Source organism: Podarcis erhardii, assembly GCF_964252035.2.
Source record: "Podarcis erhardii genome assembly, chromosome: 1".
Lineage (NCBI taxonomy): Eukaryota > Metazoa > Chordata > Lepidosauria > Squamata > Lacertidae > Podarcis > Podarcis erhardii.
Window position 1 is genome coordinate 130076868 of NC_138497.1, and position 25836 is coordinate 130102703.

At 42.8% G+C, this 25836-nt stretch overlaps 1 protein-coding gene across 5 annotated transcripts in view; it reads right to left on the bottom strand.

The window, feature by feature from the left end:
* Positions 1 to 25836, bottom strand: part of RAPH1 (Ras association (RalGDS/AF-6) and pleckstrin homology domains 1) — an 82964-nt gene that overhangs the window by 4814 nt on the left and 52314 nt on the right. For 3 of the 5 annotated variants that reach the window (XM_081856775.1, XM_081856773.1, XM_081856777.1), the window contains 9 exons: positions 20448 to 20522; positions 10971 to 11048; positions 9472 to 9631; positions 7919 to 8040; positions 4556 to 4621; positions 3844 to 3987; positions 2808 to 2918; positions 2286 to 2384; positions 172 to 292 (listed from right to left, as the gene is read on the bottom strand). In XM_081856775.1, the coding sequence (XP_081712901.1) occupies positions 172 to 292; positions 2286 to 2384; positions 2808 to 2918; positions 3844 to 3987; positions 4556 to 4621; positions 7919 to 8040; positions 9472 to 9631; positions 10971 to 11048; positions 20448 to 20522 (976 nt within the window). The remainder of the gene's footprint in view (positions 1 to 171; positions 293 to 2285; positions 2385 to 2807; positions 2919 to 3843; positions 3988 to 4555; positions 4622 to 7918; positions 8041 to 9471; positions 9632 to 10970; positions 11049 to 20447; positions 20523 to 25836) is intronic. The other 2 variants (XM_081856776.1, XM_081856774.1) reach the window with 1 other exon arrangement.

Consider the following 25836-nt stretch of genomic DNA (forward strand, 5'->3'; position numbering starts at 1 on the left):
AACACTGTCTCAATGTAATTATTTTTTAGTTCATGGTTTTCACATTTTAAAGGGTGTATGTTTCTGAATTAAATGGTAGGTCTCATTTTCATGTCACCCAAGGGGTGTTTTTTACAGTGAATCAAAACTCCTTAAAACATTTTATAGAAACAGAATGGTACTGAGGCTTACCTGGCAAACTAGATGAACTGGATCCAGACTTGATACTAGAACTGGAGAGGGATGTCCAGTCATATGCCGATTCTGTCCTTTTCAGGGCTTCTTGATAGTTTACGTACAATTGTTTCCCATACTGAACAAAACAGAACAGGGATTGTGAACACTCTGCATGATTCAAGTGCCAAGCTTATCAAGCCCATCCCTTTCATTTCAGACTAGTGGGCTTGCTCCTGACAAAACCTACACTGTAAGATTAGCTGAAATTTTGTTTGGTGCCTGCTGGAGTCTTAGTTTCTTATTACCAATCTGCACTGAAAGCTAGAAACAGCAGCTTGCCTGATGGAATAAAGTGCCATGGAAAGTGCCATGGGGTGAAATTGGTAATTCCAGCCAATAACTCTTCTAACACACCGAGTTACAATTCTCCAGACAACTACAGAGCTTTGCATATGAGGGTATATGGAAAAATCATGAAGGCACAGATGCCATCCCAAGCACTAAGTTCCATATGACATGGAATCCTAGGAAGAGGGTTACCGTATTTTTCGCTCTATAGGACACACTTTTTCCCCTCCAAAAATTAAGAGGAAATGTGTGTGCGTCCTATGGAGCGAATGCAGGCTCCTTGGCTTCAGCGATAGCAACGTGAAGCCTCCAAAACGCAGAGGGAGCGCTCGGGAGGCTTCGCGTTGCTTTCACTGAAGCCTGGAGAGCGAGAGGGGTTGGTGCTCTCCTGGCTTCAGCAAAAGGAACCCGAAGCCCGCGGAGCGCAGCGGGAACTCGCGCTGTGCTCCGAAGGTTTCAGGGATCTTTGAGGCTGGTGGTGGGGAAAAGCAGCACTTCCCCCCACCGCCAGCCCCACAAGCTCGGGGGGCAGCGAGAAGGCTGCGCGCAGCCTTTGCGCTGCTCCCCGACCTGGTCTTTGAGGCTGGCGGTGGGGGAAAGCAGCACTTCCCCCCACCGCCAGCCCCACAAGCTCGGGGAGCAGCAGAAAAGCTGTGTGCAGCCTTTCTGCTGCTCCTGAGGCTTTGGGTTGTCTTAACTGAAGCCTGGAGAGCGAGAGGGGTCACTCTCCAGGCTTCCAAGGTAGCCGCCTGAAGCCTCCAGAGCACAGCGGGAAATCCGGAGGCTTCAGGTTGCCTTCACTGAAGGTGACCGAACACACCTTGAATGCACTGAATGCACCTTTGTTTTAGAGGGGGAGAACAAGAAAAAAAAATCTCCCCTCTACGCGCAGCGCCCCTTCAGCGAAGTGGCAGGAGAAATGGAAGGGGCTCCGTTTCTCCTGCCGCTTCGCCGAAGGGGCTCTGAGCAGAGAGGGGGAGATTTTTTTTTTCTTGTTCTCTCCCTCTAAAACAAGGTGCGTCCTATAGAGCAAAAAATACGGTACTTGTCAAAGTAGGAATAAAAATGTTAAAGAGGCTGGAAACGCTTCAACATGAAAATAAATGGTCACAGAATGCAGACTTAGTGATACCCAACTAGGTGATACTCAAGAGTAGACTCACTTAAGTACAGTGATTTCAAATCTAAGAGGGACTAAAGTTGGGCATCACCTATTAATTTGGACATACTTTTGGTTTAATGTGTTATACCAGCCTGGAAATGCATATTCTGATGACCAGCAGAGTAAATAAGAACGGATAACTTTAAACTGTTACAACAATCCATTTTTATATACCGTATTTTTCGCTATATAAGACGCACCAGACCACAAGACGCACCTAGTTTTTGGAGGAGGAAAGCAATAAAAAAAATATTCTGAATCTCAGAAGCCAGAACAGCAAGAGGGATCGCTGCGCAGTGAAAGCAGCAATCCCTCTTGCTGTTCTGGCTTCTGGGATAGCTGCGCAGCCTGCATTCGCTCCATAAGACGCACACACATTCCCCCTTACTTTTTAGGAGGGAAAAAGTGAGTCTTATAGAGCAAAAAAATACGGTAATCATATACTTTGTTATATGCTAGTAGCAGTTTTTAAAAGAATATATTTAAATCAGATTTTTAGAATCCCTGCCCTTAAAAACAGTGTCTATGTTTGGACATTAGCAACGCCATTCTGTGTTTATACTTTCCAACTCTTATGGTATGACAGCTATTGGGAGAGAAGCAGAGAACTGGAACATACCTTAGCGATACGGATGCCATTTACCCACTGATGTAGGGTTCTGATATCATCACAACACAAATATTTAATATATTGCGATTTCTTCTGAATCTGAGGATGCTGCAAGAGAAACATCAGGGTGAACCGAATTTAAAAATAACAACCTTAACCTTACAGCATTAAGGTTCCTAGGGAAGCAGAACAGTCATGTTCAAAGATTTTGCAGTTGCAATAGCAAAAAGTGAGGAATGCATCCTTTGAATGCTAGGGTTCATATTTCTTCACTGAAGCTGTTGACAGAAACTGCTGCAAAATATGATTAAGAACTTGCCGCCTTCTCTCATAGGCAAATGAAAACGGGATCTGATGGAGAGTGTGTCAAATCAATACTGGCTGATACAAAATATGCCTTTTTTTGCGTTTCATGCAGAAATGGGCAACACGCAGCACACAAGGTACAATAAGCTTTCGAACAACTACTCTGTGGCTTTTTCCCCTTCCCCTTTTCATTTCTCATATTGACAGCTACTACTCAACACTTACTTTAAGTACTAAACAATAGTCTGTAGGGGCTTTATACTTATTCCGATAGTCTTGGCCGTAGTAAACATTTACATGATCCAGCTGAAGAAAGCATACAAGATCCCGAGAGACCTATAAAAAGAAACACATACGGTCATGGACGTAGAAACCCTCAAATCATTTTACCGTAACTCTTTCAAAGTTAACTCCTGTGAAATTTTCAGGTTAATGTAAACACAAGGAACTAATCTCAGTAGGCAACTAGAATAAAACAAATTAACCCAAGACAGGAATAAAAACATTAGTACTATATAATCAGCAGAATGGAAAATGTTACAAGATCCTAGAACAATTTTCTAGGATCTCTCAACTATGAAAAGAACTTCAAATCAGATTAAAATGCCAGTGTTTCCAAAGTAAAAAACAATGCCTTCGTGACGTACACTAAGTCACTACTGACAATTTTAAGCACATAAAAATTTAAAAAAATTCAACTGTGATATGCTAATGGAAACCAACAGGAAATTAAGAAAAGCACGAGTGTTAAAATATCACCAGAAAGGGGACATAGAGATTTCTTTATCAGGTGGTGATTAATATTAAATAGATATTTTCATCATTATTGGGAGCGTTTTCATTCAAAAACTGAGTCCATCATGGTTATGGGTAAAAGATGGGGTTTGGTTAACCAAATATCTTCTGACAGAGATTGAAAGAGATTCAGTTATCAGAGCTAGCTACTTATTATTCCTTCTTTGGGAAGAGGAAGAGTTGGGAATTATGGGTAGGACTCATCTAACCGACCCCATCAGTGGAAGCCCCCTATGCAAGGACTTCCGCTTGTGCAATGGGGCTTTCCCCGTTTCCTCCCCAGGGAATCGGCTTGGGAGAGTGGGGCAGAACCCCCAGAACTGTGTGGGAGAGGAAGAGAAGGGGGATCATTCTATCTGGCAGGCTGCAAACTTGAGCCGATGGGAGTGACAAACTGGGATGTCAGGGTTTTGAAAAGATGAGAGTGGCACAAGTCTTAAAACAGTTTTTGAAACAGAAGATTCACCTTTGCCTTTCCTTTGGGAACATAGTAGATTCCAGAAGCACGCAGAAGAAAATAACGTTTCTTCCAAGATTTTTTGCCATCATCCTTCAGCCACAATACACCCTCAATTTCTGGCACCGTTACTGAGCTTCCGCAAAAACACTCCTGGAATAGAAAGTTAACATAGATTTGAAGAGAATATTCTGCAGTCACAGGGATATTTCTTCCAGCACACATTAGCTAACCTTTAGATTTAGATTATGAGCTCTGTAAGGTAAAGGTAAAGGGACCCCTGACCATTAGGTCCAGTCGTGGCCAACTGGGGTTGCGGCGCTCATCTCGCTTTATTGGCTGAGGGAGCCGGCGTACAGCTTCCGGGTCATGTGGCCAGCATGACTAAGCCACTTTTGGCGAGCCAGAGCAGTGCACGGAAACGCCATTTACCTTCCCGCTGGAGTGGTACCTATTTATCTACTTGCACTTTGCCGTGCTTTCGAACTGCTAGGTTGGCAGGAGCAGGGACCGAGCAATGGGAGCTCACCCCGTCACGTAGATTCGAACCGCTGACCTTCTGATCAGCAGTCCTAGGCTCTGTGGTTTAACCCACAGCGCCACCCGCGTCCCTATGAGCTCTGTAGGCGGGACTTAAGTTCCTTCACCATTCTTGCATAGCAATAAATGAATAGCAGCAGCAACAAAACAGCCACCACATCAATAATGTGGAAAGTCTCACCTCCAGTAGTACTTCCTTGTTCCTGTCTGCCATTTCAGAGGTTTCTCTTTTCCCTAGAAGATAATTCTGTAAGAGAGAGGTTGAGATTTTCAGCTGAAGCTTAGAATTCAGAAATGTAATCATCATATCCCTATGCTGATAAGGGTGCCGTTTCTGAGAATAACCTCTCCAAAAACTCCCCTATAAACCAGAGAAGTTTTTAAAATTTTTATTAAAAGTACTAACACTCCCTTCTGGATTCGATCCAGATAACTGAATCTACATGTGCTTGCCAAATACCTGACGCAATCAGGACTCGGCTAAATATACAATTCTGTAAAACCAAACGTTTACTCCCTTGGAGTCTTGTGCAAGGTATTTATGAAGCCTTTGATTGAAGTAATTAGGATGGGACTGGGCATCAAAGTTGCTGGAATATTGGGGTGGGTGGGGAATCTATGGAATATTTATGACAATCAAGATAAGCAATTTGGATTCAAAACCAATCTGTAGCATGGGACAAAGCAGAGATATCTCTTGTTTATCTTGCCACAGAACCAATCGGAAGAAGGCTGAAGCAGAACTGGTCCATGAAATCAACATTATGAAGGAACAAATAGTTTTTGTGGGGGGATGCAGATGATGTCCAGACCTATTGAAACACCTCTCAAACTCAGAAAGGAGTCAGTTTATTTTTAAAAAGGTTGCTGGGCTTCGAATCAACTTTACTAAATTTGAAGTCATGTTTTTTAACATTCCACTCCATTTAAGCTCCAAAGAGATTTATCTGATATGCTGTTAATCCCGGCACGTTACCATAGTTTTCACCATTTGCATTCAAATATCTATAAATGTAAACAAAGTTACTTTTATGGCAAACCGTGGAAAAGGATGGGAAAACTTGGTAGCATTTGAGAAAAAACGCCCTTCCTTAAACAACTCTGTTTATTTCAAATGCTCCTTACAACAGATAAAGAAATTGCAAAAAAAAAGTACACCAGTATGCGTTTGGCTCAATAATACCCCAAATTTTGAAGGCTCTTATATACAAGCCAGCAAGTGAAGGGGACTGGGGAATGTCCAATAGCTCTCTATTGTAAGACTAAACATATAAGTCACATGGTTCCCATTGTGGCTGAGGACAGACAATGGGTAAAATTGGAGTCTGGGGAGGCTGCCAGGGCTCTGCTTTTTGTTCACTCATTTTACAAACATAAATTTCAATCCTCAGAGTGGTTAAATAAGAGATTTACAAAAGTAATGCTTAAAGTTCCATCAAAGAGAACTGTCGTTTTAGTCCCAGAGATCATCCCCTCTTTTTCAACAGACATAGACTCTGGTGCTCCAAGAATTTATAAATGGTCTGTGTCTTTTACAAGAAAGGTGCTGCAGAAGAGATCAAAGAGGCAAGAAGTCACACCACTTTCATGGCTTCCTTGGGGACAGATTTGAACCTTCTTGGTGAAACCAAATGTTAGGCAATGTACAATAATAAACTTGTCCAGATTTGAAAGACTTTTTAAAAAGTTTTTTTTTAAATTTTTATTTTAAGTAATACAAAAGAATACAAAGAAGAAAAAAGGAAACAAAAAAGAAATATAAATAAACCAATATATAACATTACATACATAACACCCACCACCCACCCTTGACTCGCCTCCACCACGTGCCGATTTCTATTATATATTATATTAAATATTAACATTGCATTCCTTATCTAAATTATCTTTCATGTCTCCTTCCAAACTTCATTCTTCTTTTAAACTCTACAATCTTAATCTATGCATATCAACATATTCTTTTGTGAACAGTGTTTTTCTATATATTCTTCAAAGCATTTCCATTCTGATCTTAGCTTCTGGTTTGACTGTTTCGCTTTTCCATTTACTGGCTAGTACTGTTCTGGCAACTGCTGTAGCGTATACAAAAATTACTTTGTTTTCTTGTGGGATATCTTTTCCCAATAGTCCCAACAGGTAAGCCTCGGGTTTCTTTTCTATAGGGCTTCTAAGCATCTTTTTGTTTCTTCATATATAGTATCCCAAAAACTTTTTACTTTTTACAGTGGTACCTCTAGATACGAACGGGATCCGTTCTGGAGCCCCGTTCGCATCTAGAGTTAAACGTAACTAGCGACGGCGCGTTTACGCGCGCACACGCATGTCGCTTTTCGCTGCTTCTGCGCATGGGCGTGACATCATTTTGAGCGTCTGCACATGCGCAAGCGGCGAAACCTGGAAGTAACGCGCTCTGTTACTTCCGGGTTGCCGCGGAGCACAACTCGAACGTGCACAACTCGAAGCGTATTCAACCCAAGGTATGACTGTACTTGAAAGATTGTTAACTGATTATACCTCAAGCTCAAAGGGTCATGTTTCAAATTTTTACTGATCACTATTAAATTCTCAAAGTTCAGGGGGGCTAGACAAATATGGGAACCTGACGGGTATCCAAACAGATGAAGCATATTGGACTCTGGTCTTTTGTTAGAATATACTTTTGTTAGAATATTGGGGACTTTATTGACTATATACCAATACAGTGGTACCTCGGGCTACAGACGCTTCAGGTTACAGACTCTACTAACCCAGTAATAGTACCTCGGCTTACGAACTTTGCTTCAGGATGAGAACGGAAATCATGCTCCGGCGGTGCAGTAACAGCGGGAGGCCCCATTAGCTAAAGTGGTGCTTCAGGTTAAGAACAGTTTCAGGTTAAGAACACACCTCCAGAATGAATTAAGTTCTTAACCTGAGGTACCACTGTAGAACACAGGAAGGAAATCTTCCCCAGAATATGGTCATTTATGGACTATTTAGCGAAGTAGACCCTTCCCCCTGCTTTTCATTGTTAAAAATGAATGTAACAGCCACATGACTGAGAAATGTACAGTGGTGCCCCGCAAGACGAATGCCTCGCAAGACGGAAAACTCGCTAGACGAAAGAGTTTTCCGTTTTGGAGGTGCTTCGCAAAACAAATTTCCTATGGGCTTGCTTCGCAAGACGAAAATGTCTTGCGAGTTCCTGCGGGTTTTTTTTCCCTCCCCCCCCCTTTTTCTGAGCCGCTAAGCCGCTTATCCGATAAGCCGATAAAAGCCGCTAAACCGCTAATAGCACTAATCCGCTAAGCCGTCAATGGGCTTGCTTCGCAAGACGAAAAAACCGCTAGACGAAGAGACTCGCGGAACGGATTCTTTTCGTCTTGCGAGGCACCACTGTATATGCAGAGGTTTATTCTGTGTATGTATTTCAGTTAAACTTTATTAAAGAGAGGTATTTCCACTATTGTGTGTATAATTTGTGTTTCATATATTAAAATATAGTAAGTGCCAGAAAGGTGCTCAGATGCAAGGGGGGGGGGGGGGAGGGAGGCAATATACTCACCTGGGGATTTTTGAAAAGTGCATATTTTTCTATACGTTCTACAAACATAAGTTTATTTTGACTGTCTCTTGTCCAGTTGAGGAGGTTTTCTACCAAGTTTTCATGGTCTTCAAAGATTCTCTCTGCGTAATAAACAAATCACATAATAAATATTCTAAGCTATAAACACAGGATGGGGTTTTTTTTGGGGGGGGGCAATGGTTTGCTGACTCATGACAAAAAGCAGTAATGACATGGTTAAATATATCTGATATATATGTGTCACCATTAGCCAGGAATCCTGCTTATCAGGACATGCAAATATGAGCAAAATAAATGAACGATTGTGTCAGAGCTGCCCAAGGTCCCAGCTCACAAAGGACCAACGCCAGTTCTTGCTATATACAAAAGTCTTTATTAAGGTTCAGTTTCAATTTCAAAGCTGCGGCGCGCAGCTCTACGTCTCAACCCTAGACCGCTGAAGCTCCATCTGAATCTCCTCCCCCTAGACACCAGTTCAAGACCCTAGCCTTGCTCCACCTCTTCCTTTGCTCCTTTCTCCTCTGGGTCCGTCTGCCCGCTGGTGTGTCGCCCTTTCTGGACTCTTCTGATGCTGATTCCCCGGATTCTTCCCCCTGCTTCCGGCGTGCTTTAGGACCTGGCTCCCAATCCGAGCTCCCTGCTGTCCCGCGTGCCTGTACATTTGAACTTGGCGCGCGCGCCCAGCCGGCAACCTTCCTCCTGACCGTTACATTGCTCCTGTCACTGCTTCCCCCTTCGGGGGGACTAGCTGGATCTGACTTCCCCCCCCGTTCCCTCACTCAGCGATAGGGGCGTGGTCAGCCCTGACTCATCTTCCCTCCCCACTGGAGGGGAAACCGGCCCTGACCCATGGGACTCTTCCCCCCCGCTACGCTCTGGTGGGGAAGCTGGTCCCGATCTCCAGCTGCTGCTTTGGGAGTCCCCGCTGGCCCCTTGCTTCTGGCGTGTCCTTCCCGGGACCCCCCTTGCCCTGGCCATCGGTGCCCCCTTCTGGGAATCTTCCGAATCGCTGGATAAGCTCATGGAATCTCTTGGCCCAATGTCATACTCTCCTCCGCTGCCCTCGGATTGTTCCCCTTCGCTCTCCGCTTCCTCTCTCCCCTGTGCCTCTGCTCCTGAACCCCTGACAGATTGTAATCCTATTTTATTTAAGCCAACAAGTGGATTACCGAAATCTAAGAATGGGGTTTACAGACTTAAAAAGAGCAATGGAACTGGGCTTGTTTACTTGACTTTTTTATCATAGTATTTTCCACATGCAATTATGAGGAGTAGCCACATTAAGCACATCCAGTAATTCCATAGGTTTTTAATAAGAGATCACAAAAAGTACAACGTCAGGCCCTTCACTAAAAGTCTTAGATCCCTGAGATGCTGTAACACATAGTTTGGAAACTGAAAACTCAAATACCTGAGATTATGAATACAGAGCAAGTTAGCAAAGAGTTCTAAAACAGGACCACGTATCGGAAAAATTCTGCATCCGCTCGGAGCAAGAGACATGAAGAAGCTGTATTTCAAGCTTTACTAACCCATTTGTAATTCTGAGATGGTTTCTACCAAAGACCAGTCTAAGCTAAAACCACAGTGGGACTTGTCCATCAAGTTGTCAAGCACTTGTCTTACTGTCTGTCGTTCATCGACCATCATTGTTTTGGAGCTGTCATCTGACATGTGGACTCTAATTACAAGCTGTATGTAGACAGAAGGAGACAGAGTTAAATCAGCCAGGCAGAAGTTGAAAACATAAAAGTAAATGCTACCATGTTCATGTTGACGTTTTTCTAATTAGTCCTATGTTGTTATCAATTACTTTAAAAGGCTATAAAATGGCAATCTGAATTAACCTTGCCAACATTTTTGGCTTAATAAGTTGCTATTCTGTGAATGACCCCAATTCTCCTGTTGATTTCAGTGGAATTCAAGAGCAAGTTAAGTAACTGCAAACTAAGAAAGGCACAAAGTCAAAAATTCATGAAATTACATGCATTTTGTTACTGTTATCTCTCAGTAAAACAAGATAATAAGCTAGCTTGCTCCTATTTAGTTTTCATATTGTAGACATACTACCATGGTAAAGGTAAAGGGACTCCTGACCATTAGGTCCAGTCGTGACCGACTCTGGGGTTGTGGCGCTCATCTCGCTTTATTGGCCGAGGGAGCCGGCGTACAGCTTCCGGGTCATGTGGCCAGCATGACTAAGCCGCTTCTGGCGAATCAGAGCAGCGCATGGAAACACTGTTTACCTTTCCACCAGAGCGGTACCTATTTATCTACTTGCACTTTGATGTGCTTTTGAACTGCTAGGTTGGCAGGAGCAGGGACCGAGCAATGGAAGCTCACCCCGTCGCAGGGATTCGAACCGCCGACCTTCTGATCGGCAAGTCCTAGGCTCTGTGGTTTAACCCACAGTGCCACCTGCATCCATGGTACTTGGTTGCAAAATGTGTTAAAATTTAAGACATCTTTACGGACTCCCCTTTTCACTACTCTATTCAGAATTTGAGAACTAATCAACTAGGATGTGATACAAATGCAAACTGCACCACCAGATGAGAATATCACGCTAGAAAAATACACGATGTGAATACAACCATGGGGAAAATACAGTGGTGCCCCGCAAGACGAATGCCTCGCAAGATGGAAAACTCGCTAGACGAAAGGGTTTTCCGTTTTGGAGGTGCTTCGCAAAACGAATTTCCTATGGGCTTGCTTCGCAAGACGAAAATGTCTTGCGAGTTCCTGCGGGTTTTTTCCCCTCCCCCCCTTTTTCTAAGCTGCTAAGCCGCTTATCCGCTTATCCGCTAAAAGCCGCTAAACCGCTAATAGCGCTAATCCGCCAATGGGTTTGCTTCGCAAGACGAAAAAACCGCTAGACAAAGAGACTCGCGGAACGGATTCTTTTTGTCTTGCGAGGCACCACTGTATTTATGCCATATGTATGCATTCCTCAACAGGGAACAAATATTTCAAAACAGACCTCCACAACATATCAAGACTGACTTTGGATAATGCAAGAACTATGGTTTACCTTTTTAACTTGTGCTTCTTTAATCTTCTCTAAAGCAACCCTGATCTTTTCAGCCTTTAGCTTAGCAGCTTGTTCCTCCTGTGGGAGAAGAAAAGTTTGTTTAGCTAACACGTAAGCAAAGCTTAAACCACTGAAAAACTTTTGGATACTGATTACCCAGAGGCAACAATCACTCAACTAAAACAGTATGATAACGTCTAGTACAGGCATAGGCAAACTCAGCCCTCCAGATGGTTTGAGACTACAATTCCCATCATCCCTGATCCCTGTTAGCTAGGGATGATGGGAGCTGTAGTCCCAAAACATCTGGAGGGCCGAGTTTGCCTATGCCTGCTCTAGTAGAACCACTTAAAGCAAACTACTATTTGTCATTTCCTTAACTCATCATTTTTCTCACCTGGTATTTTCGGGGTTTTTTATGCTTCTTATCCTATTCTTACTATTGCAACACCCTCCAACAATACCCAGCTACAAGTTCTTTAATGGTTCTTCCATCCAAAGAGTTTTCTTGCTTCAAAATTACTTTTCTCTACTGTGAAAGTTACCACCAACACCAATTCATCATTCCCTTCTTGATAAAAAGACATGCGCCATTCAAGTTGGTTTCACCTGACCTAAGCAGCTGCACATTTTTCTACGCATTGGCATTTGTGCCACACATTTCATCCTCCCGAGAAAGCTCTTCTATATATGGATTTTCTCCTAGTCACATGTAGCTACTTTCAGCATCATCATTTTCAGTCTGTTCTACAAAGAGCAGTGAAAAAGGCAACAGCTGCTGACAGCAATGGCCTTGGTTCACCAGCATTACAACCATCTTCAACGAAAGTAACAAGTAAGATGATAACAGCAATAATAAATGAGGCCTGAAACGTTATCTGAATAGTCACTTAGGCAAGAAACAAAGGTGGTTATTAAGCTGGTGTAAGGACCTTCCTTAGATGGTTTCATGCAGCTTGAAAAGTAAAACTGGAGTGGAACTTTTGAAGTATAACTCTTGCAAGCATCTAAATGTTGTTGCCTTTTGGGGGGTGATGGGGTGATTTAAACACCCAGGAACAATTGTAGGTAAAGGTAAAGGGACCCCTGACCATTAGGTCCAGTCGTGGCCGACTCTGGGGTTGCGGCACTCATCTCGCTTTATTGGCTGAGGGAGCCAGCGTACAGTTTCCAGGTCATGTGGCCAGCATGACTAAGCCGCTTCTGGCGAACCAGAGCAGCGCACGGAAACGTCGTTTACCTTCACGCCAGAGTGGTACCTATTTATCTACTTGCACTCTGACGTGCTTTTGAACTGCTAGGTTGGCAGGAGCAGGGACCGAGCAACAGGAGCCCACCCCGTCGCAGAGATTTGAACCGCCGACCTTTTGATCTGCAAGTCCTAGGCTCTGTGGCTTAACCCACAGCGCCACCCGCATGCCTAGGGAACAACTGTAGTCCTCCCTTAACTCACTTAAATACCCACTGTTTCACATTGGTTGTAGGGTCATGTTTCATTTGGTCTCAAACTATATAGCTATTGGCCGTCCTATCTAGAAAGTCAAACCCAGTTAGATAGGCTCTTGCACGTGACAAGTTATAGCTTATAACCACTAACTATTTCAAGAGACTGTTATGGTTAGATTAGACTAGCCTACTTGTGCATGTCTCCTTTTCTTCTGTCTACTAATAACACAAGCAAAAAGCCATTAGAAGGACCAGCAGCTTTACACAGAAAAAGACAAGACTATAAATGGAAGCAAATATTGAAGGTTAGCAACTTAATTATGAAAGGTTGGCAGTGTTGGCAAGACAGAGAGAACTTATAAAAAGCTTATGTTTATTTTCCGATTTCCATGAAAAAGAGCCCCATAAGCCGCCTCTCAAAATATGTACTAAAACACACCTGCTGCAAATGCAAAGCTTCCTGAGAGAAGGGACTTATTGGAAAGTTCAGTCCTGGAGCCTTAAACTGAAAGAGAGGGAGGCTCAATTTCTATGCTGAGTGCCAGGAGGCACACAAAACTTGAGATGAGGTGGACCAGGCAGCAACATTTTCTTAGCAAATAAGAATTACCCTATTTTTTGCCCTATAGGACACACTTTCCCCCCTCCAAAAATGAAGGGGAAATGTGTGTGCGTCCTATGGGGCGAATGCAGGCTTTCGCTGAAGCCTGGAGAGCGAGGGGGGTTGGTGCGCACCGACCCCTCTTGCTCTCCAGGCTTCAGGAAGCTATCCGCTAGCCGTGGGAGAGCTGTGCGAAGTCGCGCAGCTCTCCCGCGGCTAGCGGAGAGCTTGCCTGCACCCAGAAGCTTGGGGCGCGCTGAGCTCAGCATGCCCCAGGCTTCGGGCTTCGCACAGCTCTCCCACGGCTTGCGGATAGCAGCCTGTTCTGGGGGCTGGGGTCGGGCCCCGCCCCAGCCCTGCACCTGGGGGGAAAAATATTTTTTCCCCTTTATTCCCCCCCCAAAAAAACTGAGTGCACCCTATGGGACGGAAAATACGGTATAGCCCACTGTACGATTTGCAGCATATGTAGAAATGTACACACACCTGACCTGCACAAGCAGACCAAACTGTGCTTTCGAAAAGGCAGCTACACGTCTGCTAAATGATTTGAGGAGCCCAGCTGACAGCTGGGAAAAGTGTCAAATGAGGAGCGCTCCAGCTGAAGGGTCAAGTTTTTATTTCCCAGTTCATTCAATGAGCAATATTTTTTTTAAACGGTTGCAATTAAAGAAAACCAAGCCTTCTATCTTGAGACAATTTACTGAATCCTATACTGAGTTGCTACAAGAAAAGTTAACACGGCATTTAGCAATCAGCAAGCCATGCCACATACAAAAACTGCCTCCCAACTGGTTTACAGCACAGAGCGCAACCCACAGGTCAGAGAATGGCAACCACCTTAAAAACGAATCAACAGTGGGTGGCAAATAACAGGACTGGTGGGCTCTGCCGTTATTTGAGAAAGAGAAGATACAAAAATTGGTGCGACCGCTCCTCTTTTGGGACCCACATGCTGGCATGACTTCTGACTTTTTACCTAAAATAAGTCTCCACGTCAATTAAGATAGTGGGTAGGGTGAAAGCAGGTCACATGCTGAACCGCCTCTTAAATCTGGATAAATTCCAATTCTTCATTCTGCACCTCAGATGATCTTTGGGGGGAAATTATACTGTCAAATTTCTGAAGACATAATGGGTGCCCCATTCACAACCTGAGCAGAACGCAACCCGCGTCTGCGGGTCGCGATTTGCTGCATCTGCGCATGCGGCACAACCCAGAAGTAACCCGTTCCGTTACTTCCGTGTCACCGCGGGACGCAATCTGAAAACGCTCAACCTGAAGCGTCTTTAACCCGAGGTATGACTGTATACATGAAAGTGAAAGAATGGGATCCATGAACACCCCTATTAAAAAGCACCCTGTTCTGCAGTATTCTTCCCTAACTAAGCTAAGAAAAAACTTCCAACTCCAGAACTGTGCTTGCAGTTTAGTAAACCAAAACTTACTAAAGGTGCCAAAATATGTCAAAAGGTCTCTTTTATCCTTTGGCCAAGTTATTTCTTAGGCACTGAGATGCAAGAAGGAACAATGTAAATATATGTCTAATTACTACTTATGCAGGGTTGCCTTCCAAGTTCTTTTATTAGCACGGCTTGTGCTAAACAGTGCCAAAATCAAAGCAACTATGAAATCTGTTCCATGAATCTAAATGGAATTGAGCCTCATTTCTCATCTACCAAAACTGCTGGTGAAGCTTAGGGGAGGTTCACAACCAGCCTGTGATTGTAGGGCAAGGGTAGCCCGCAGAGTGCCCCTCATGTGTTGCTGGTTCCCAACGCTCATCAATCCAAGCCAGCATGGACAATACTCAGGGATGATGGGAGATGCATTCCAACATCTGGAGGGAACCTGGTTGACTAATCTGGCCTAGGGAACCAAAACTTAAAAATAAAATAAAAACTTCTACTGGCCTAGCAGAAGCCCCTTGGTTTAACTCTATGCCAGAGCTTTCCAAACTTTGCATGTTGGTGACACACTTTTTAAAGACATGCATCATTTCATGACACAGTAATTCAGTCTTACTAGCAAACCGGAGGTTAAACAAACCCCTTTCCAACCCTGGGAGGAGCACATACCTACACAGTGCAACTGACACATTAACATGCCGTGACACACAGTCTGGAAAGCTCTGCTTGACGCCATTCTTTGGATACTGCCCATTAACTATAAATAGCTGATAATTCAAAAGATCAGATATTCAATACAAAGCTATTAATTCTACAATGGACTGTTAACTTCTATTCTGCTGCTCCAAAGTTTCCTCTTAGATGATACTACACAGTATTTTCTCTTGAAACAGATCCAACTCTTTGGGGGTACATGGTTATAGATAGCCAGTTAGGACTTTATTATTTTACCAACTCAGAAAACACAGGACATAAAACTCCATCACTAGAAGGAAATGTTTTTAAAAAATAATAGTTCAATTACAACATTGTTAAAATAGATGCCATAAATAGTTGCTTCTAGGCATATATTCAAAAGAGAAAATGCTTCTTAAACATAGGAGGCTTCCACAGCAAACTAGCAGCTTAGTGAATCAACATTTTCATTGAGCTTTCTTTTTTCTTTTTTTTACTCCATAGGCATGCAAGAACAAGCATTGAAACGTTTTGTTAAAACACAGTTTTAAACTGTGCCACTACTTAAGTTGCATGGGCTAAAAAAAGAAAGATTTCTAAACCAGAGATTGTGAAGTAGCAGAAAATGACTTTTGTTCTGGACTGCTAGTTCAATTTGCTACAAAGCGACAGTGCGCTAATGATCTTTGCTAATTGTGGTAATGGTATTTAATTCCTCATTGCAGAGGAGAGTATTATCTTACTGATCCACTAACTATACAGCCAATTCTGGACATCTAAGCTAGCCTAGGATGTTGTACTAAATCTGTTGATATACCAGGGCAGGAACTGTATTTCCTAAGGGTAGTTTTCATTACTCCAGGAAAAACTATTCGTTCCACTATAAAGCATTAACACATCAGATTTTAAGACTATTTTGTCAATACTTATCATTCTTCACCCTACGGTTTAATATATTCCAAACAAATTTGGCTTTAGTTACACATTGAAATTGCGATTGCAAACAGCAGCAAATTCAGAGACTGAATTTGGAAGGGTGGTGCGAATAAGCAGTAACACGAATGCTAATGTTATCTATAGCTTGTTTGCAAGCAAAAGCTAAATTTTAAGAATGCAATGTTGATGGAGAAGCCAGGTGCTCTGGTGAAATGGATTAGCTTCTGAGCAGTCTAAAGAGTCGCCTTAAAACAGGCAGTGGCCATGATCAGGACTATCTTTTAGCAACTCTACATTAGTTGAGTCCTGTTGGGAATGGATCATTCATGCTTTTGTGCCCTCTAGAATAGATTACCGTAACATGGTCTTATGTGGTGCTATACCTCTAAGGCTATTTGGGAGCTGTGGCTCTTGGAGAATGTCACAGCCAACCTCTTGCCTATTGTGGTAAGATGATAGCATATCTAACCAGAACTGATTAAACCACGCTGCTGGAACTGCCATCTAGCCAGCAAGATCAAATGGCTGGGACTTGTCTCCATCACAGAGAGTATATCAAACATAAACAAAATTTATAGATTTGTGGTTTCCGCTTCTTGGTTTTCTGTGCTAATTTGCAATGCTAATTTGCAACGAGTTGCAAGCTCACTTTGGCCGGTTTCCAGAAGCAGTGGGAAATTATGGTTTTCTCATTTGTAAATAAAGATACAGCAAGCCTTGGGTACTTGTCCTCTTCCTTTTGAGTGCCAGGAGAACACTGAAAACTTTCACTTCCTGTTTTTAATCCAACTATAGTTTCTTGTCCAAATGCAGGGAACTGCAATTTGTTTAAACTACGGATAATGAGAATGGGGAAGAGATCTGAAAATGGGGAAGTTTCATCCCAACTGGTTCTTGCGAACCACAGTTGGGATGTCACAGAGAACTGTCTTTATTTTTAAAATGGGAACAGAAGCTGCCAACTTCCTACTCCTATGAAAGACAAGAGAAGAGTGTGTTAGGCGTGTCCAGACGAGGTGCGGCCCCCCCTGGGGGATATCATCAATCTGTCCCTTGGCACCGGGACATTCCCAGGGGAACTGAAGGAGGCAGTGGTGCGCCCGCTCTTAAAGAAAACATCATTAGATCCCTTAGATCTATCCAATTACCGCCCGGTTTCGAATCTTCCATTCCTGGGTAAGGTGATTGAGAGAGCGGTTGCTGAACAGCTTGGTAGGTTTCTGGATGAAACATCGGCTCTGGATCCATTCCAGTCCGGCTTCCGCGCTGGTCATGGGACTGAGACGGCTCTGGTCGCCCTAACAGATGACCTCCGCAGGCAGCTGGATCGAGGTGGGTCGGGGCTGCTGATTCTTCTAGACCTGTCAGCAGCCTTCGACATGGTCGATCACGAACTCCTGGACCACCGCCTTGCCGACGTGGGGATCCAGGGCACAGTCCTTCAATGGCTGCGCTCGTTTCTCTCCGGTCGGGGACAGAGGGTGGCGCTTGGGGGGGAATTGTCATCCCGCCACTCCTTGGTGTGTGGCGTGCCCCAGGGTGCAATACTCTCCCCAATGCTTTTTAACATCTTTATGCGCCCCCTCGCCCAGCTTGTCCGGAGTTTTGGGCTGGGCTGCCATCAGTATGCTGATGACACCCAACTCTATCTGTTGATGGACGGCCACCCGGACTCTGCCCCAGACACACTGATCAGATGCTTGGAGGCTGTGGCTGGATGGTTACGTGGGAGCCGGCTGAAGTTAAATCCTTCGAAGACAGAGGTCCTCTGGCTGGGACGGGACGACGGGGGGCTGAGGGGGCAACTCCCATCTCTTGCGGGGGTGCAATTAGTGCCAGCACCGTCCGTTAAGAGTTTGGGTGTAATCTTCGATACCTCCCTCTCTATGGAGGCGCAGATTGCAGCTATAACAAAGGCGGCATTCTTTCATCTCCGCCAAGCTAAGCAGTTGGCTCCTTACCTCTCACGCCCCGACCTAGCCACTGTGATCCACGCGACGGTCACCTCCAGACTGGATTATTGTAACTCGCTCTACGTGGGGCTGCCCTTGAGACTGACCCAGAAACTCCAGCGGGTGCAAAATGCTGCAGCGAGACTCCTTACGGGGTCTTCGCTTAGAGATCACATTCATCCGGTGCTATACCAGCTGCACTGGCTCCCGGTGGAGTACAGGATCAGGTTTAAGGTGCTGGTTTTAACCTTCAAAGCCCTATACGGCCTAGGGCCCTCGTACCTACGGGACCGCCTCTCCTGGTATGCCCCACAGAGGAACTTACGATCTTCAAATAAAAACATCTTGAAGGTCCCAAGCCACAGAGAGGTTAGGCTGGCCTCAACTAGAGCCAGGGCTTTTTCGGCTGCGGCTCCAACCTGGTGGAACGCTCTCTCACAAGAGACAAGGGCCCTGCAGGACTTGACATCTTTCCGCAGGGCCTGCAAGACAGAGCTGTTCCACCTGGCCTTTGGTCAGGGCGCAGCCTGACTCCCTCCTCTGGCAATCTCTACAAAACTTTAGTTTATGGTTGCCATCAATTTTGATTTTAATTCATTTTAATCCATTTTTATAATGTTTTATAATGTTGTACTGTTTTAGTGTTGTTAGCCGCCCTGAGCCCGGCTTCGGCTGGGGAGGGCGGGATATAAATAAAATTTATTATTATTATTATTATTATTAGGCTATGGCTTGTTCACGTGGCAGGAAATTATGGTTTCCCATGACATCTGAACTAGGTCTTTCAATTTGAAAGCATCAAAGAAGCAGCACAGATACTGAGTTTCTCTTTTCCCCCAATTGCTTCAAGTTATTTTGAGTATGCCGCTTTGCAAATTCATTACTAAATCTCTCTACAATTTAGTTTTTCTATCTTTCTAGCAAGTATCGACAAAACTTTATGTAGTCACCAACAGTAATCACTCACATCCTATCAAAAACTTTCCCTCACTGAGGGAAGTGGTGCCCTTTTCTCTCTAGAACAGCTTTCCCAAGTCGTAGGTTCCTATATGCTGTTGGATTACAAACCCCACCATACTCAGCTAGCATGGCCAATGGTCAAGTTGGGTTGTAGCCAGACAACATCTGTAGACTTAAGGTTGTCAAAGGCTGCTCTAGAAGAATTAAAATAAAATGTTTTTCATCTAATCAATCACGATTTTATTTATAGCTTTGCTGCTTAATTGATTTTAATCATGCTTCCATAAGCAGCCTTCACCTGTTGATAAACAGGAATCAGGAGCAGCTGAGGAATTATGGTTTTCTACTGTAATAATAATTTACAAAAGAAATGAAGAATGGGGAAATGAGTTAGAAGCATGACAGTGCCTTATTTGCATTTTCTTAAACCAATTGTTAGAAACCTACAGTAGTTGAAGGTTATGTGCCATACAAGTTTCAACATACAAGTTTTGTATGGAATCTGGATAACATCTGGTTTATTATTATTTACTAACTTGATATACCACCCTTCATCCAAGGATCACAGAATCACTGAACTGTAGAGTTGGAAGGCACAACCATGGTCATCTAGTTCAACCAGTCTTTTGCCCAACATGGGGCTTGAACCCACAACCCAGAGATTTAGAGTTTCATGCTCTACTGACTGAGTTATCCACAGGGAGGTTTACAGTATATTTATGGCTTTAATTAAGAAACAATTTTCTGTTGCAATTGTGAATTTGGTTTTCAGAAGAATGAAGAGCTAATGATAGAAAACATTTTAGGGGGTGGAGCCTGGGTTCACTTCCTACCTTGTGGCTCTCAGTCATGTTCCCTGCCTTTTAAACCTTAATTTGCCACACCGCCAAAAAAAATTTTTTTTTGAAAGATTCAAAAACTGGGTTTAGAAAGACGCACATAACTGGAGCAAACAGTTTATACTGAAATGTACTAATTTCAGTAATTTTATTCTGAGGATGGAAATAGTGCATGTTGTAAATTTCGGGAGTGGAGGGAACCCATCGAATATGACGAGGTCAGCTACTAGAAAGGCTCTTTCCAAGGTTATTATGGGGAGAGAGAAATCAAAAGTAAACAGGTTCTTTATTGTATCACAACATGAATTTGATATTTTTGATGTTTTCTTAAATTTTCAATTTCAACTGATTTTTGGCAACATGGACAATGAGCATCTTAACATGCCCTACTGCTCCTTAGGGCATCCTTTGAAATGTTTGTAATAGGCTGATTTAAGGAAAGGACATCTGAATAATTCCAGCCTTCCACATCCAAAGGCATTTAAAAACGAAGGGCCTCTGCTCCAACCAGAGGAAAAGTCATTCTCTCAACCACCACAAGCTACTGGAAGCAAAGTCCAAATTCACACACACAAACATCAACCAGGAATGCCATTCTATGAATGCCATTCTATCTACCAGGAAATGGTCACATGCAGGTGGGAAATAGTAGTATCACCTTGGTCAGCAAATGAGAAGGCTTTCCTGCAATGTTTCTCAGAAGAAGGGAGGTTTCCCTGTCCAAATAGGAATGCTTGTGCAGAAAAGAAAAGAAAGAAAGAAAGAAATTAAGTCAAAAAGAAAGTCAGTACAGTAATTTTATAGTGTATGATTAGCAGCAGACAGGTGCAACTTTTCCTCTTTACATCAGAAGCACTTCAATAATAGTTCCAGGTGTATTTTAAGCGGCAAATAGGCAAGCGAGTGATCAGGATATATACTTTTTGCATGTTTGCAAAACTCCCTTTTTTTTAATCCGTGGCCAATTCTCATTTTGCGTGCCCTACTTGTTAGCAATTCTACAAAAGTATTACAGAATTAACTATTATGCAAGTAGACTACTTCTTGATATCAGTGCATCCTGTTCGACCAATTAAGAATATTAATACAGGCTGAAAACGTCCTCTCGCATTCAAAGCTGCTTAATAATAATATAAAAGCGACACATTTTCACACATTTGCCAGGTGCTTCTCAACATACCAAAATTATCAACTGACTGGCGCATTACAACAAAGCAAGCCATGAAAACACTTTGGTCGTTCGAAGGTTTATTAAAGAAAGAACAGGTCAGTAAGCAATGACTTTTGTGGTAATGGACTACAGGCACCACCCATTTTTTACTGTTTTCACCTTTATTATGCCACACTATTATGGAAACCTCTTCCAAGTCTTTGGGTTGTCCCTGCTGTATGGTAGGATTCACCTAGAACCGACTGAGATGTTCCTCTTCTTTAAAAGGTGACTGAATGCAATAGATACACAGGGTTAGGAAGTTCTTCCTAATGTTTAGGTGGAATCTTCTTTCTTGTAGTTTGGAGCCATTGCTCCGTGTCCGCTTCTCTGGAGCAGCAGAAAACAACCTTTCTCCCTCCTCTATGTGACATCCTCAAATATATAAAAGGATGTCACATAGAGGAGGGAGAAAGGTTGTTTTCTGCTGCTCCAGAGAAGCGGACACGGAGCAATGGATCCAAACTACAAGAAAGAAGATTCCACCTAAACATTAGGAAGAACTTCCTGACAGTAAGAGCTGTTTGACAGTGGAATTTGCTGCCAAGGAGTGTGGTGGAGTCTCCTTCTTTGGAGGTCTTTAAGCAGAGGCTTGACAACCATATGTCAGGAGTGCTCTGATGGTGTTTCCTGCTTGGCAGGGGGTTGGACTCGATGGCCCTTGTGGTCTCTTCCAACTCTATGATTCTATGATTCTAGGGTTCATCCTCACAATCCTTTGATCCCATCATAGCTGCAGTTTTTTGTCAGTGCAGTTAAATCACAGATTTAGGTGGTTGTTATGTAAACCTTATCTGTAGCTGCTGGGCACACACTGAGCTAAGCCTAGATGAGGTTTGAGCACACAAAATAAATCTGTTTCATAAACCTAGTCAAACTATTTTGATTCACAGAACAGAGCAAAGGCTAAAGTCTATTTTATTTAAAATTCTAACTCACTCACTCTTTTAGCGACCATGCACCATTCAAGGTGTCTTACAACTGTTTAAAATCATAATATTCACTGCAGGACTTTGAGGGTGATTTTTCAATCATGTGCAGTCTCTGATTTTGCTATTGTTAATCATATCACCACCTCTGGCTTCATTTGGTTTCTTAACTATGCTAAGAAGTTTTGGATAGAGTGAGTTCTGGTGTTCTGTGCTCTTCTAGAAACCTGAGACTCAGCTACATTAGGAAAGAAACAACGATCTGAATGCGCTATAAACATGCAACACCAGATGGTGCCAGAGGGAAGGAAAAATTTATATGTGCTTTTCCGTAGGTTTTTTGTTTATCTGTCGATCACACGCAGTCTGTAGTTCACTGGCAGTAGGAGTACAATATGGGGATGTTAACATCTTACATTAAAAACGTGACAGTACCAAACTATCAAAGGCTTTTCACCAAAGCCAGACTAAACGTCTTTCCTTCTGCAGTGTTGAATGGCAGGTTGAGAGGAGTTCCCTACCAGGACAGACTTTGCCCGTGTGCTCAAGACATCGATTCCATAAAACATATTTTGTTGCACTGTGCAAAATATGAGCAAGCCAGGGCTGAACTGATACTACCCTTGCTGGTACCTTTCCCGGGAAAATCAGAGGCTCACTATGTCAGGTTCCTATTGGAAGACCGGACAAATGCTAGAACATTAGCGGTGGCAAAGTTTTTATCAGTGGTTGCAAGAACCAATGATCCCTATATTCTGAACAAAATGCTTGTTTAACCTGGAGGTAGGCTGTATGAATTGTGTATTGCTTTGTAATGACTTGTTGGGTCTCTGGACCATAATAAAGATTGTTGTTGTTGTTGTTTATTTGTTATAACGATCTAATTTCTGACTTATTTATAGCATGTCCCCCCTCCCTCTGTGTAGATCCACCCGTGGAATGGCTAGAACAAGACAGTCCCTTCTTCACAAAGAAAAAGGTGAGGATATCTGAAGAACTGGCAGGCACCTGCACAGACCACTGCAATTAGCACTAGGTTTCTGGGTCCCATTCAGCTACAGCATTGCAAGAGGGGAGGAAGGACAGAGAAATGAGGAGAAAAACAACGTGAGAGTGGCAATAGTTGTTTTTACAAGCCACACTAAACCATAGCTTAGTGCAATGTGCATCACAAATGAGTTTTGGATGTTTAGCCTGCATACATAGATGGGAGGCGTTTAGAAGGATTCACTTCAACTTAAAATCACAGCTTACAGTATTTCTACCAGCAACTGTGGTCAAATATGTTAGCTTAAGCAAGCCAGAAATCATTGAAGCCAGCTTGTTTTGCGCTATGTATAGCTCATATTAAACTGGGTTGTGGCTTGGTGTCAAGTGCTGAAATTAAATATTCTCATTAGAAATTGCTACCCCGAAGAGCAAATTACTTTAGACAAATGCTATAGTATTGGTTGCTTGGTTTAAAGTTGCTTCAGGTTACTTTGGGCAAGATAAAGCAACGAACGGATTGATTTGATTGATTAAATAAATAAATAAATAAATAAAAAGTGTGGACTGCCAATGTCCTATCAGAAGCAGCATCCTGTTACAATAGATTTTATCCATTTACAAAGCACACAGAAATGCCAGCCAACCGCCATGCAGCATTTTTTTACTATGGATACCCCGGCCAATGAATCCCTGCTTCACATGGATTCTCCTTTTGTTGATGTTACCGAATGATATTCTAATACACAGAAAAATAATCACCTATGAGACAAGAGTCTTCTTGCATAATCTTTTTTGGGGGGACCTGGAACCCCATTCAAAAAGGAATTCATACATGGACACCTGGAAATCTATGAAGCAAGGTTTTATGTAAACCACTTGGAAACTATTTTGGCATGTAAGCCGCATATGTGTTACTATAATATTCCAAATTATTTTTTAATACAAGAAAACAAAATATACCTTAAAAGGTAAGGCTTCCTACTAGAACAACAGAGATGTTAAAATTAAGTTTAAAACTCTCAAAGCCTATTGAACTTAGCAAATTCAGTCGAAGGGTTCAAATGATATTTTAAGTATGTGTAGCTGGTGCATTATGTTGCTGAACACAGGTACAGAATTCAGATTAAAAACGCAGAGCCTCTTATACTTAACAATAAGAGGTAGCCTTTCTATAAAATTGCAAATACCTACTCACAAGACAGAACAACTTCTTATAGCTTAAGGCAAGTTTCTAGTTTTCACAGTTACAAGTGTAATTCAGAAATTTCCAAATCCAGTTTGAAATTATTTATTACATTTTAGAATCGCCCCTCAACCCATATATTCTCAAAGTGGTATACAACGTTGCTATAGCAGTTAGCAACCTGCTTTCCCATCCCAACCATAAGTGGGCATGCAAAAGATTATGCTACCATGAGATTCTCTTATCGTATCTCTGATGATACTGAAACAGAACGTGCTTTTCTTTTCTATGAAGAAGTTCCTTCTACATGCAACTGTAAAACTACCGTATAACCATCAAAGTATTGCATAATAGTCAACAGCAAGAGTGATGATCCAAAAAGCACTGGTCTAGCTGAGAATAAGGTTTTCCAAAACATATATCTCTTTCTATCTTAGTATGCAACCAGAGTGTGTTTGTGTGTGTGTGTGTGTAGGCATTCTAGTCATTTATAGAGGCAGTAAATTTAGATAATAAATTTTATACCTATTCTAGGCAGCAGGTGGCAATATTGTGCAATTGATAATTAATGAAGACACAATTCTTTTATTTAGTCCTGCATTACAAAACATTCGCGCAGAGCAGATAGGGATATAACTCAGAGCTTTAAAGGTGTGTTTTTTTTGTAAGTTCAAGCAATTATTAGGCTCAGATATTATTGCCCAAATTTGTCCCATGTATTTGATTCTAAGACAAAAATATTGTACAGTGGTGCCTCGCAAGACGAAATTAATTCGTTCTGCGAGTCTCCTCGTCTTGCGGTTTTTTCGTCTTGCGAAGCACGGCTATTAGCGGCTTAGCGCTATTAGCAGCTATTAGCGGCTTAGAAAAAGGGGGGGGGAGGAAAAAAACTCGCAAGAACTCACAAGACGTTTCGTCTCGCGAAGCAAGCCCATAGGCAAATTCGTCTTGCGAAGCACCTCAAAAGTCGGAAAACTCTTTAGTCTAGCGAGTTTTTCGTCTTGCGGGGCACCACTGTACTAAGTTTCTATAGATTTTTTAACCAGAACAGTACAGTAGTTCTGATTCACACCATCAGTGTGGTTGATTTAACTGAGATTAGAAGTCCTAGTATTACTGTACCCTGAAACCTTATGGGGGTTTATAGATTTTCTCAAGCACTGCTTACACCAATATGAACTTTCCCATCTAGACCAGGCTTCCTCAACCTCGGCCCTCCAGATGTTTTGAGACTACAATTCCCATCATCCCTGACCACTAGTCCTGCTAGCTAGGGATCATGGGAGTTGTAGGCCAAAAACATCTGGAGGGCTGAGTTTGAGGAAGCCCGATCTAGACCCCTTCTCAAAGTGTCCCATCTACTGATGTCAGGCACCAGAAGACCCAAGCCTTTTTCAGGAGCAGCGCCTCGGGTGTGGATGCTCTCTCTAAACCTATGTGCTCAGTACCTAACTCTTTGAAGTTTTAGGGGCCAGTTTTCATTTGTCCAGGCCTTTTAGTTCAGTTCCTTGTTTCACTGCTGCCTCTGTAGTTTTAATGTTTTACCTACTGCTGTCTAGGATTTACATTTATTTTTAATGTTGCCTGCTGGTTTCATGCTGTTTGTGACTTTATTTTGCTGCTCAAATTTGAATGTTTTAATGTTTATTCTTTTTCGTTTTCAAGTTTAATTTTGATGAGGAAGGGCATACATTTATCAAATATATAAAAAGAATCAGCATGATGCAATTCTGAA